Below are 13,448 nucleotides of genomic sequence, written 5' to 3' on the forward strand. Positions count from 1 at the left end.
ACTTTTGTGAGAGCAGGTACAATAGCAGGCTATAAGCCAGCTGTAAACATATTTTAAGGAGATAAATAAGGAGAGAGAAGAGCAGCGGGCTACAGATTTATAGCCAGCTGTAGCACGGATTCCAAGACGCAGTGTGTGTATGACAGGTGGGACCAGATATTAATAGTGTAGTATATAACTATTGTATAGATGAGCTATTAGATTGTTTATAGATAAATTAGAGCTAGTAGTTGGCTATTCTATTAAACTTGCTCTGAGTGGCATTACAGCCAAACCCCGTTATGTCCGTTTTCTCAAACTCATCATCATCGTGGTGGTGACGTGTGGTTCGGCACTCCGGTTGGCCATCGGCCCATCGTACCAACCTCGCGACTTCGCCCACAGCCAGCCACAGCGTGCCGATCGAAACGCCTTCCCGCGACGCGACTCGCCAAGTCGCGAGCTCTCCTCCCCCCTCGGCCCCTCCCGCCGGCTCACCACGCCCTTACAGGTGGCCCCCTCCCCCCTCCCGGAGCCCGGCTCCACCGGTCATCCACTCCAGCCGCGGACTCCCACGCCCCCTTTGGCGGCGCAAACCCGCAGCGGCGCACGGGACCACGCGGCCGGGCGGAACGGGCGCCGCCGCCTCTCCCATCCACCACGCCCGCCACCACGCGCGCTCTCCTCCACGTGACCCGCGCCACCACCACCACCACCACCGCCACCGCTCAGCCCGCGGCCGATGGCCCAAGTGCCCAACCCCCCCGCACCCAGAAAAACCGAACCGACCGCCCCACCACCACCACCACCACCCATACCCCTCCTCCGCCTCCCCTCACCTTATCCCCCCCACACCCGAATCCGCCTCCACCACCACCGCCGCCGCCGCCGCCTCCTCCCCAAAATTATTGCCCCCCAGATCTAGATCTGAATCGACGCCGCAGCCGTGACTGAGAGGATGGCGCAGGAGGCGGCGTCGGCGGCGGCGGGGGAGGAGGGGGCGCTGCCGCAGCGGAGGAGGAAGAGCGCGCCGGGGCAGCCCTGGGCGCACATGGAGACCATGCACCTCCTCGACGCCTACGAGGAGCGGTGGACGAGGCTGCGCCGGGGGCAGCTCAAGGCGCAGCAGTGGGAGGAGGTGGCCGCCGACGTCGCCGCGCGGTGCGCCGCGTCGGGGGCCGCGCTGCGCAAGACCGGGACGCAGTGCCGCCACAAGCTGGAGAAGCTCCGCAAGCGCTACCGCATCGAGGGCGCCCGCCCCGTCACCTCGCTCTGGCCATACTTCCGCCGCATGGAGCGCCTCGAGCGCGGCCCGCTCCCTGTCTCCTCCGCCTTCCCCCCGCCGCCGCCCGCCGCCTCCCCACCCGCCGCCGCCTCTGACGACGACGACGACGACGAGGAGGATGACGAAGAAGAAGAGGAAGTGGAAGAGCCCATCCCCCGGAACAACACCAGGAGCATCAACGGCATCCTCCGGGACAGCGGCGGCGGCGGCGGCGGGTTCAGCGGCTTCGCCCCTCGCCCACCGCCGCAGCAGCCGCCGCCATCCTTCGCGATGCTCTCCACCGCGCCTCCCCGGAAGAGGGTCCCCTACGAGGCATTTCAAGCCAAGGTCGCCATGGCAGACAAGGTGAAGGAAGAGGAGCCACCTCCGGTAGCAACCCGCCCCGGGGGGGGTACCAACGAGCAGCTCTCCGCTGTGCTAAGGGATTTCGGCCAGGGGATCATGCGGCTCGAGAGGCGGCGCATGGAGATGCAGTGGGAGATCGATCGTGGGTGGAAGGAAACCGAGGCCCGCCACAACAGGATGCTTCTTGATGCTCAGCGCCACCTCCACGAGGCTCTCGCCGCCACGCCGCCGCCCCTCAAGAAGGCCAGGAGGGAGCACGGCGGAGACGGCTCGTAACAAACCAGCAGCTGATTGTTGCAGCTGATTGTTGCGGACTTGCAGCTGCTTAGCTTAATTTGGTGGTGTGATGGTGAGTGAGGGGGTGTCTCCTAGTATGTTCAGGATGCATTCAGTAGCAGGATGTATTTATCAGGCTGTACTTATCGTTAGTATATGTGCTAATTTGCCTTAGCAAAGTTGACAAAAAAAATATCTGTGATGCCTATGCACTCTGTCCAGGTGATGTGTTTGCATGGTGAGGAGTACTGATTTAGTTTGCTAATTTGGTTACATCTCACTTGTGCTTGTGTTTCACAGTTTTCTCCATGTTTTTGCTTCTAGTGTACAAATGTTTTGCTTTTACTAGTACTATTATATATAGCACTGTGATGAGAACTGGTGACAGGTGAGAGTTGAGAAGGGAGTTACTACATGTTTGGCATGAGTATTGCAGGGGGTAAGTGATAGTGACTTGGTTGATTAGCAGTGATGTTCTGATAAAGGCTGTGTTTAGTTCCTTCCAGAGTAGGAAGTTTGGTTGAAATTGGTACGATATAACTGAAAAGTTGTGTGTGTATGACATGTTGATGTGATGGAAAAAGTTGGAAGTTTGAATCTAAATACAGCCAAAATTATGGAACTTCCAATAAATGCCATCCTGTTGACTATCAGTTCTATGTTGGATTGCCATGTGAGGTTCTAGTGTGACAACTGACAACTTTGGTCGTCATGTCCAAAATCCAAATGGAAGACTCTCCTTGAGGCGAAATTGTTCATAAATGGAAGACTCCTTGAGGCTAGAAAAAAAATGTCACGTGATCAACATCTTTATAAATGACCTGAAGTCTGACATATTCTTACTAATGATATACTAGCAAACACAAGAGGCCAAGAGTCTGGGTCAAGGAATGTGCTTTGATGATAAGTACTCGAAAGGCCATGGAATCACAAAATAATTTTGGTTATAGATGTGTGGCCGAGATCAAACCACTATCATTTTTAGTCTTTTTCTGGTATTGCATTTATTTACTTCTATTGTATGCTCTCTGTCTTGTATTATGTGATTCCTGTTGTTTTTAACTTCGATTCTGACAGATCTTGTGTCTTTCGGTAGGCGCCTTCTCTAGGTTTTTTGTTGTCTTCAATCCTCAGGAAGGCAGGATCTTCCTGTCTGACAGAGTAAGCATGCTCGACCTCTTTTACTCTGCACATGAAAGTTTCACTTGGACAGTTGCTGGGGTAGAGTAGTATTTGCCAACGTGCTCTATCTGTTTCTGCAAATCCTCCAATAAGTAGTTCACTTCCTTTTGACAACCAGGGTTTGACTTACCGTCGGTAACCGCGCGGTTACCGTGTTTACCGGCCTTACCGCGGGGTACGGTAATAGAAAAACCGCGGTAACCTCCTTAAATTTAAATAAATTTTAAAAATAATTTGAATTTTAGATAAATTTTGTACGGTTTCGTACGGTTTTTCACGGTTACCGCGCTTATCGCGCGGTAACCGTGCTTACCGCCAGGGCGCGGTAACCCCGGCCCCGACGGTTTAGGAAACCCTGTTGACAACCCGTTCTTTTCACATAGGATGTCAGTTTAGATAAGAACTCCCACATGCTTATGAATCCTGAAGTACTACATCGTAGTGTTCATGTCTGTTTTGTAGGGTACAGTACAGTAATTTGTGTAATTAATGTTCCAACTTCCAAGCGCTTGAGAGCAGAAGTTTCGTACATCTTTTTTAAAAAAAAGAAATTCAATTCTCACAAAATTTCTCCATTCCAAAGTGGCCTTGTACCTCAGCTCTGCTACTCTTCTTGAGTGAAAACAGCTCTAGGCCTTGTTTGCAATGGATCAATTTTAGACAAACTTTACAGGAATTAAACTAATCCCTGCGAAAATCTTGCAAAATTCTAACGCTACAAATAGGGATTACAACGGGCACCCAACTGAACTATAAAAAGTGATAGTTTCCGATCCTAAGTCTAACCACATGAAATTTTGATAATTCTAATTTCTTTCAGTGCAGTAATGCAATCTCCACCAAATAGTTAAATTGGAAAGTATAAAAATACCAAACCATCCAAAAATTGTTTCCGTATAAATGATACAATTTCAGGTTTGTTCAGATTGGTGTTATTTTAAACTATGCCATTGTTTGGTGAAATTGACGAAGATATGGATGTATTTAGTTTGTTACTACCTCTGTTTTATATTATAAGTTGTTTTTACCTTTTTCCTAGTAAAACTTTTTTTAGTTTTGACCAAATTTTAGAAAAATATAGTGATATTTTGAACATAAAACATTCTAACCAGATATATTCAATTTTGCTATTAATGAAACTAATTTGATGTTGTAAGTGTGTCGGTGACATGGAACCGGGAGTATCATGACTAGAGGCTTGAGGCAGACACAATCGCCCACGTGGCCTGGCACCCTCGGGGGGCGTCGGGCCCGAGGGTGATGTGTTCGCCCTCCTCTTTGTCTCCCCGAGGGGGTCGGACCGCTCCCGCCTCGGCCCCGAGGGCCGAGGCGCCCCGACCCCTTGTGGGTTTTGCGCCGCGTGTATGGGTTAGGTGAGCGCAGCGGGGCTCACCTAACCGCATTTATTGCGGTTTGGGTGAGCACGTCACGCCACACGTAATGCAGTACAGCGCGCTCGTTTATCCGGTCTGTGACTGGTCACAGACCGGTCAGATTGCGGGTTAGGTGGCGACAGGCGGTCTGACGCACGCCTCGCCCCATCCCGTCAGGACGAGAGCCTCCAAGCACTCGTCCCTAGCCGGAGCCGGCGTGTTAGCTCCTGGAGATGGCACGTTGGTTCCGGTCAGATATATGCCAGGCTTCATCCTAACCATTACAGGCAAGATATTGTATGAAGAAGGGCGAACATGCAGATTGTTAAACTGACACGTGGTGGACAAGAATGACCGATTTGTGACCGGTCTGACACTGGTCATGTCGTCAGCAGACAGCCATGTTCCCACGTCGCGCCTGCTTCCGGCGGAAGTGGAGGTAGGTATGGGCCGTCCCATCAGAAGGTCATTCGGACGGCAACCATACAAGTCTCCGTCTGTTTATGAAAAGATAGGATAAGTCCCCACAAAAAAGAGAGAGATGGTGCATGTGGTATCCCCTTGAGGTATAAAAGGAGGACCTTGCCCACTTAGAAAGGAGATTTTTTCGGATCCAGAACGATCAGAGAGGGAGAGAGTAAGAGCTCTCTGGTTCTCCAGCTCTTTTGTAGCTTCTTCATACATAGATCCACCAAAACACAGGAGTAGGGTATTATGCTTCTCAGCGGCCCGAACCTGTATACATCGCCCGTGTCTTGTGTGTTTCCATTCTCGCGAACCTTCCACACATAGACTAGGAGCTTAGAATCTCACCCAGGGCCCCCGGCCGAACCGGCAAAGGGGGGCCTGCGCGGTCTCCCGGTGAGGAGCCCCACGCTCCGTCAAAGTGTTATTAAATTTTTCTGTAAACTTAGTCAAATTTAAAAATATTTGATTAGAAAAAAAAATTAAAACAACTTATAATATGAAATAGAGGAAATGAAATAGAGGAAGTACCAAACATTGATAATATCTAAGAAATTTTGGTAACATCACATTTATCCTTTCATATTAAAACTTGACAATGCTGTCACCTTATTACTCCCTCCATTCCAAAATATAGGGCACAACTATGTTTTAAAGTTGTTTCATAATATAAGTCATGCGTGCATGCATAACAATTAATAACACAATCTCTCACCTAAATTATTATTTTTTAAATCAAGGTGTTTAATTTTATTGGGTGCATGTATTGTATTAGTTGAGATGATTCAAACAATGAGGTGATAATAATTGTTTCTTAGTCTTTGGGTCAAAGGTGGTTGTGCCTTATATTTTGGAATAGAGGGAGTAAAGTTTTAGCACAGTTAAATTTTGAAAAGGTTCATTATGTTTTCATCCCTAGTTAAAAAAAGCCTCTTTTTCTTCAGAGCAAGTTTAATAGTATAGCTGACTATTGGCTATTAATCCTTATTATAAATAACATGTATAATAGGTTAACTATAAGGATGGCATTATTTTTTTCTCCCATCTCTCTTTCTCTCACTATAAAATTAATAATGAAAATGTTTTAGCTCTTACATGAGAGTCAACCCTTCTCACTTATTTTTTAATTTTTCTTTTATATAAGTTTATAGTTGACTTATAGTCTACTGTTATCCTTGCTATCGCGGTCTTTTACCCTCATGGACAACTACCGGGGCGGTGGGCCGGGAGCCCAGGTAACAAGAACGGCCCGTGTCTGGGTGTGGCTCCCTTCCAATCGCATCCGCGCGCTGCTCACCTTGTTCGTCCTCACCTCACCTCACCTTTCCTCGCTCATGCCGCCCCCCGCTCCCCTCGCGCCGCTCCGCTCCCGCGCGCACCTCCGCCTCCATTGCCGCCTCCCTCCCTCGCCCTCGCCCTCGCCATCGCCTCTCCTCTCGCGAGCTCCCTCTCGCAGATGGCCTCCGCCTCTCCGCGCCTCCGCCTCCGGTAAACGCATGCGCTGGTGGCTGCTCGCCGCGGCCGCGGTCTGCTCCCCCCCACGACCTTCTTGATTCGAGCTGAGACAGTTCGTTTTGCACATTTCGCAGGTCGCGGGGGCGCTTCCGCCGCCGCCGCGCCGACGAGCTCGGCGCTCGACGCGCTCCTCTCCGCCGCGGAGCTGCTCTGCCTCGCGCCGCCCGCCATCTGCTCGGTGGTATGCGCGGCCCGCCTCGTCTTCCCGCCGCCGACGACGACGGGCGCCCCCGCGTCGGGGCTCGTGGGCGGGAGGATGTTCGTCGTGCAGTACGTGCTTCTGGTGGGCGCGGTGGCGATCGGGAGCCTGATCCGGCGGAGGCAGTGGGGGCGGCTTTGCCAGGTGGGTGGCGGCGGCGGCGGTGGCGCCGCGGCTAGGGGTGTGGATTTCGCGGGGAGGATTGGCGAGGTGGAGGAGAGCGTGAGGGGCGTGGTGGCGGCCGTCGGTGTGCTGTCGAGGACCGTCGAGAAGCTCGGCGTCAGGTTTAGGGTGTTGCGGAGGACGCTGAGGGATCCTATCAATGAGGTGAGTATTGCTTAATCTTCCAGGATACCTACCTCGTCCTACTTAGAGAAATTTAAGAATTTAAGCTTTGCTTCACTGTTGGTTTAGTAGCAACCAATTAGAATTCGTTTAAAGAAACAACCAGTTAGAATTGAACTGTCAAAAATGGTGTTAGAAAGGGGACTTGGTAACGTGTCAGTGACATGAAATTTCTACGAGTGCGTTCCAATCGGTCATGAAAATCTTGGTGTGGCTATGGACAGTTACTTTGCCCAATGTTTGAAATTCATCCATGTTCTTGATCATTGACTGGATATCACTTAACTCTTTTGTAAGAGCTCCAAATCTGACATTTCAACACACAGTTTTATTTAGCCCAGAAAGGAAACTCTCTTCTGATATCTCTTATTAGAATCTGAACCGTCAAAAGTTATATACTTGAGAAATCTTTAGCATAACGAAATAAACAGTAGGATACCAAGTCTTGATCCAGCAAACAACTGCTGCATGGATCAAGACATAACATTAGGAGGACAATTAAAACACAGCCAGCTAAAACTGCTCAGTAGTCCTCCACAGTAACAGAAAAACAGTATTGTACTCTTGTCAGCCCTGAATCCTTGGAACTTTGAGTTGCTACTCCAACACACATCTGAAACTTCAGATACCACTTGCTCGACAAGCTTGGTCCTCAGCACTAGAGATTCTATCATACTCCAGCATCTGTGGTACTATCTAGAAATTCAACTAATTAATGATAAAATGATACATTTTATATCTGAAACATGCAGCTTTTTGTGCCTACTAAATTGTCCAGAAGCAAGTGCACCTAAAAGGGTTGTCATCTTTCCCCTAAGTCATCTTAACCAGCTATCTAAACAGCCTAGGAGAACTAAAAGGTTTATTACTGAAAACAAATGCTTGCATAGTTGCATTTCAGAAATATCTAGTAAGCTTGTCAACTGAAAAACAGGTGATAACTACTCTTATCAATCCTAAAAAACTGTCATTTCTCTTCTTTTGGACCTCTCCCAATCTCATTGTCTTTATTACTGAAAACAAATGTTTGCATTGTTGCATTTCAGAACTATCTAGTAAGCTTGTCAACTGAAAAACAGGTGATAACTACTCTCATCAATCCTAAAAAACTGTCATTTCTCTTCTTTTAGACCTCTTCCAATCTCATTATCTTTAGTCAGTACGCTCTTTTTGAGCACCATTCAAGCAAAGACATGAATTTCAGAGAACGGACCCCATTCAACTTCCACATAAATTTCGGAGGAAACAAAGCACCCTACCTTTTTAAAAGCTGCAAATCATAGTGCAATGGGCATCGGAACTTTGGAAGACAAGGCCAACCTATACTACTCCTCCTAAAGTGCCAGTATATCATTGCATTCATGCTGTAGTTCTTCCTACAATCACAACATATCGTCCATACTGCCATCCTGAATGCATCCTCCATTCACAACTTCAGGAACCTTAATGTTTTTTCTGCAAGTGAATATTAAGCCTTGCACTTTTGATATAAGTTTACAGTGTTCTGTTTTTGCAGACTGCAACTTTAGCCCAAAAGAATTCTGAGGCTACTCGAGTACTAGCTGCCCAAGAAGACCTTCTTGAAAAAGAACTTGGTGAAATTCAAAAGGTTTTATATGCAATGCAGGTAATAATTATTGCCTTCTTTCTTTTTTGGTTTCTCTTCCTTCGAAGTACTTGCTGTTGGTTTCCTCATGCTTGTAAGCCTGGTTTTATTTAATGCCACTATTGCAGCTATTTCTCAGATCTAATGTCCTGACTTCTAAGTAATCTGTATCAGAGAAGTTTCTTATGTATTTCATGTTCTACTTTTGCTTAATGTAATTCTTAGCTCATTATGAATGACTAACTTCTTATGCTGCCCTATGCTTATTGTATTGGGAAAACAATTAATGAACCAAGTTAACATACATTCATACAAATGATTGTGTGTCATTTATATTCTTGTTGACATGTATTGAGCTGCTGGTTACTGTTCAAGGCCCAAATAGTTGTAACATCACAAAAACTAAATCCGTTTCTGCTGGTTATTGTTCAAGACCCAAATAGTTGTAACATCACAGAGACCAAATCCATCTAGTTTCTTACCTATTCCAAACCTTATACAGAAATCAGTACCACACTACCAACTAATGAGCATAACTTCATCCCCAAAACGGCAAGCTTATGGTTTTTGTTATATGAGTTGCAATTATCATGCCCTCACTCTGTTACTTTTGCCTATCTCTTTTTAAATTTAAGAGACACCATGAATATTTCAGTTCATACCTACAAATTTTATCAAGTTCTTGGTCATTTTGTTGCCTGAAAGAGTCTGTTTTTAAGCTTATATCCTTGCATTTGCATGGTCTATACTGTGTCTACAACTGAAAAGTTTATATTCACCACAAATTTAGTAACCATCATGTACCGACTAGAGCTTAACATCATGATTTGGTTAATTATTACATCAATGTTTTTGTTGTCTTTTCAAGGTGACTCACTTGTTTTTCATAGCTGATGTTGCCCTCCGAAATACTAATGACTAGCCAATACACCCCAGTAAATAATCGTTTCCTTATGGAGCTTAGCCTTATGCAATTTTTGCCTTTGACCAATGGAACCCATTAATCTATTCTGCAGGAACAACAACAGAAGCAACTTGAACTAATCCTTGCAATCGGGGAGGCAAGCAGGATATTAGATGATAAAGAGGATTTGCCAGGCAACGATACTTCCAGCACGATTATGGAGAAAGAGAATGAACAGACAGATATAAAAGTCGAAACAATTACAGGAGGCAATAACAGACCCTGATTTCATGAACTAAAAACAGAAAGTAGGAACTTCAAAATCCTCTCCAACAAACCAGGAGGTATCTTTTGGTTTTGTTCCATCCAATATTGGGTGGGAATGAATGGTTGAAGTGCCAATGCGCCATCATGATGAATATATTCGTGGCTTCAAATGGGATCGTTGGTAACATTTCAATGTGCTGTTCATAAACACTGGCCAGAGCAACTGCGTCCTAACACTGTAACACATGACTTGTACAGGGCAAGCTGGTGGGTTCCATAAGATTTCTGTATGGTACCTGCCTGGTAAAGAACGAATTTCTCATTGGCTTGTAACTTCGTAAGCTGTAATTACATTGACCTTTTAAATGTGTTCGACATGTACATGCCGGTCAAGCAAATGTCTAGATGAATGTCTGGTGGAAATCTATCCGTATATCTAGGAGCCTGGTGTATGCTATAATTTATGGTGTCCGCTGGTCGACATGTTCCTGTAATTCTGTAGAAGAGTAAAGTGCGACATGGGTGGTTGTCCTCTTGCTTCCTAGCTTCACACGATCTAGTGCTGTACGCCTGTCCTGGAGTCATGAAATGGACTTCTTTTTTGGTGCGAACAATGGTAGACTTCTTTTGTTAATGCTATAATGCTATTGCCTTAGTACTAGTATAGAGATATTTCCATTTCGTTTGGTTGGTGAGTTGGTGACTGTGTGACAGTACTACCAATATTTATCCGGTTTCTATTAAACTGAGACCACTAATAAATGGATGATACTTGGTTGGTTACTCACCACAAGGTAGGAATTCTATCAATGGTTGCTGAGAACTAATTACGTGATTGCATCCAAGATGAGTAGACCGACATTGTCATTAAATCATCGAGCTAAAAACAAAGACTGGAACAGCGCCTGTGAACAGTAAGCCGAAAGAAAAGAAGCGAGTGCCACTTTGCCAGTTCGTCATACACGCTTTTAAGATGCCCAGTCTTTGGCTTCTTTCATCATGTGATGTATGCAACTTTAACCAAGTGTGGCCAAGCTTTTCAGTTCCAGTTCTTTCAGTTTCAGAATTCAGAACCCTTTTCTCGTCAAGTCTCACGCATCACTCCTCGCCACCCTCTTCCGTATACACAAGCACTAAAATGTTGCAAACTGTATACGACTTGTACTAGCACTAGCACTACTACTAATCTCAAACAAGAAAATGAAAGCACTATCAGTACATAGTACTGGTATTTTCTTAGGTTTTGTACGGCGTCCTAGGATAAATCTGAAAGAGCGTTGTATTTCTGGTCTTACATAGCCATTAATTATTACTGTTACAATGCACGAACAACGGCAAACTTAGGATGCTCTAAGATTGTACTAGTACTGATGACTGAAGGTTTATTCATAAGAAAAAAAAAGTTGAATTAATTCAACTGGTACTCTACGTTGAGATGAATTGGCTACTGCTGCCCTGCTATTACCCAGCCACTATTCAAGGCAAATTCATGGCCTCATGGTACACAGCGTCACACACTCATGGCTTTCATGGACTCTCTCACAGCTTCGCACAGGGAAGTTCGCAATGATGCGTGCGTGCCTGTCAACAATTCATTGCCCCCTAACGTCACTGCCCCCCCCCCTCCCCCCCCCCCCCCCCCCTCGCTGTTGCACTATTAACTGGCATTTAACACATTGCTGTGAGATCTGTCTGCGTGAATTAGTAGCGAGATTAATACAAGCTGCAGTACTACCTCCTACTCCATCCAGCCCATCTGATCTGATCTGATCTCTCTCATGTTAATTAATTGCAGCAAAAGAATCATACACCGTATGCCTTTGTTGCAGCCTAACCTTTAGGACCATTTTTAGTCGTGTATCCATTTATAGGGACTTTGATACCACCAGCTTGTAAACTTTCAAAGGTGAGGAACAATGTCCGATCCATTTGGAGCCGTTTTAATCGAGCCTAACTTTAGGACCAGTTTATATGATTGTATGTATCCTTCCACGTGATCTACCAGCTTCAGAGATGACAATGGCCGATCCATTTTTAGCCGAGTACAGTTATGTTAAAGATGGTGACCAAGATGGAGCTTTGTGGTCCAACATACCATGGGCTACAGTCCAATCAAACCGTCTTCATAACCTTATTACTCTCTCTGTTTCACAATGTAAGGGGGTGTTTGGGAGAGAACGTAAGTCTCTAAGACTTATGTTTTTGAGAGAGGGGCTAAACTTTAGCCCCTCTCTCAAAAACACCCCCTAAGTTATTCTATCATTTTCCATATTTATATTAATGTTAATGAATCTAGACATATATATCTATCTAGATTTGTTAATATCAATATGAACGTGGAAAATGTTAGAATGACTTACGTTATGAAACGGAGAAGGAAGGCCAACCTATTGTGCTTTTAGAAGAACCACCATATATATGGACGTTGGATTCGGATCAGCTGCACTTAAACAGTAGCAATGAGCACCATTGGATGCGAATCGGACGGTCTATATCGCACACTTCACAGTTCGTATCACCGTAGAATATTGTAGTATGGAGTATTTACATTGTTAATGTAGCATCAAATCTAAACCATTAATAAAAACTGACGGTCAAAATTATATGTAGTAGTTAACTTATAGTTATAAGTATAACTACACCTGATCTGAATTTATGGGCACTGAAGCGTTGAATGGAGCTGTTTGTTTTTCTAGCCTACCAAATATTTGGTAGACAAGTTTTGGTAATATAAATTATATGATAGGATAGAGGTGTAGTATTACACATACTTGGATTGTTACTAATATAAAACTAAATATTGATGATGTAGAGAAGAAAATTCTACATTAGTGCATCGCATGTATTATCAATTATTTGTCTAAGAAGAGATAAAAAAAACTCAACGGAAACTTTCCATAAGGTTATATCTCATGTTAAATTTCCTCTAAACTTATATGGAAGGAGACATTTCGTATGAATTTCATATGGTCCATTCCTTTTATTCAGAGGGTTCTATAGAAATAAAGAATTATAGGAACGAAATTCTACAAAAAAAATTCCTATGACTTTTCTTTGAACCAAATGGGACCTAGTTGTGGAGATCGGAGATATTAGAGCATCTCCAATAGCATTGATAAATGACTCCTCAAGTTAAATTTTAGCCAACACAGGAAAAAAAAACTCCCTCCAATAGTCTAGCTACTTGGATTGCCAAGTCATATGGCTGGCCAAACAAGCATCTCAACTGGCCAAATTTGGCCGGCCTCCTCCAGTTGCCGAACGATGGGCCCCACCGTGGGTCCCACCTATCTCTTTCTTTGCTTCTCTCTTCTCTCAGCCGACGGCTAGCTCCCATGCCTTTGCCGATGGCGCCAATGGCCAGCTCCTACTGAGGTCGATCCGTGCAGCATGGTGAAGGTCGAGATGGCCGGCGAGCGGCGCAAGGTGGCCAATGGTGGCACCAACGGTGGAGGAAGGCATGCAATGGGGCGGCGGAGGGGACATGGTGACGGTGAGGGAGAGAGGGCGCAGAGACGACGGAGGGAGGGATGCGGCATCGAGGGAGGGGGGATGGGGCGCGGCGCACGACCGTCGAAGAGGATGAGGCCACCATCGTCGTTCACCGTCGGGGCCACCTCACGCATGCACGGATCCACCATTGTCGACTGCCGCCGAACAGGGCCTCTCGTGCCATGCACTCACCGCTGCCTCAAATGCGCGAGGGC

At 45.9% G+C, this 13,448-nt stretch overlaps 2 protein-coding genes across 2 annotated transcripts; both read left to right on the top strand.

The window, feature by feature from the left end:
• Positions 1 to 517: 517 nt before the first annotated feature.
• On the top strand, positions 518 to 2,165 carry LOC4345874 (trihelix transcription factor ASIL2). The gene has a single exon (XM_015792893.3). The coding sequence runs from the start codon at positions 938 to 940 to the stop codon at positions 1,883 to 1,885; it is 948 nt and encodes a 315-aa protein (XP_015648379.1). The 5' UTR covers positions 518 to 937; the 3' UTR covers positions 1,886 to 2,165.
• Positions 2,166 to 6,104: 3,939 nt separating this feature from the next.
• Positions 6,105 to 10,296, top strand: LOC4345875 (uncharacterized). The gene is made up of 4 exons (XM_015793834.2): positions 6,105 to 6,393; positions 6,495 to 6,946; positions 8,481 to 8,591; positions 9,587 to 10,296. Exons 1-4 carry the CDS (start codon positions 6,105 to 6,107, stop codon positions 9,758 to 9,760), a joined length of 1,026 nt encoding a protein of 341 aa, XP_015649320.1. The 3' UTR covers positions 9,761 to 10,296.
• The last annotated feature ends 3,152 nt before the right edge of the window (positions 10,297 to 13,448 follow it).

Source organism: Oryza sativa, chromosome 8, assembly GCF_034140825.1.
Source record: "Oryza sativa Japonica Group chromosome 8, ASM3414082v1".
NCBI classification, from domain to species: Eukaryota; Viridiplantae; Streptophyta; class Magnoliopsida; order Poales; family Poaceae; genus Oryza; species Oryza sativa.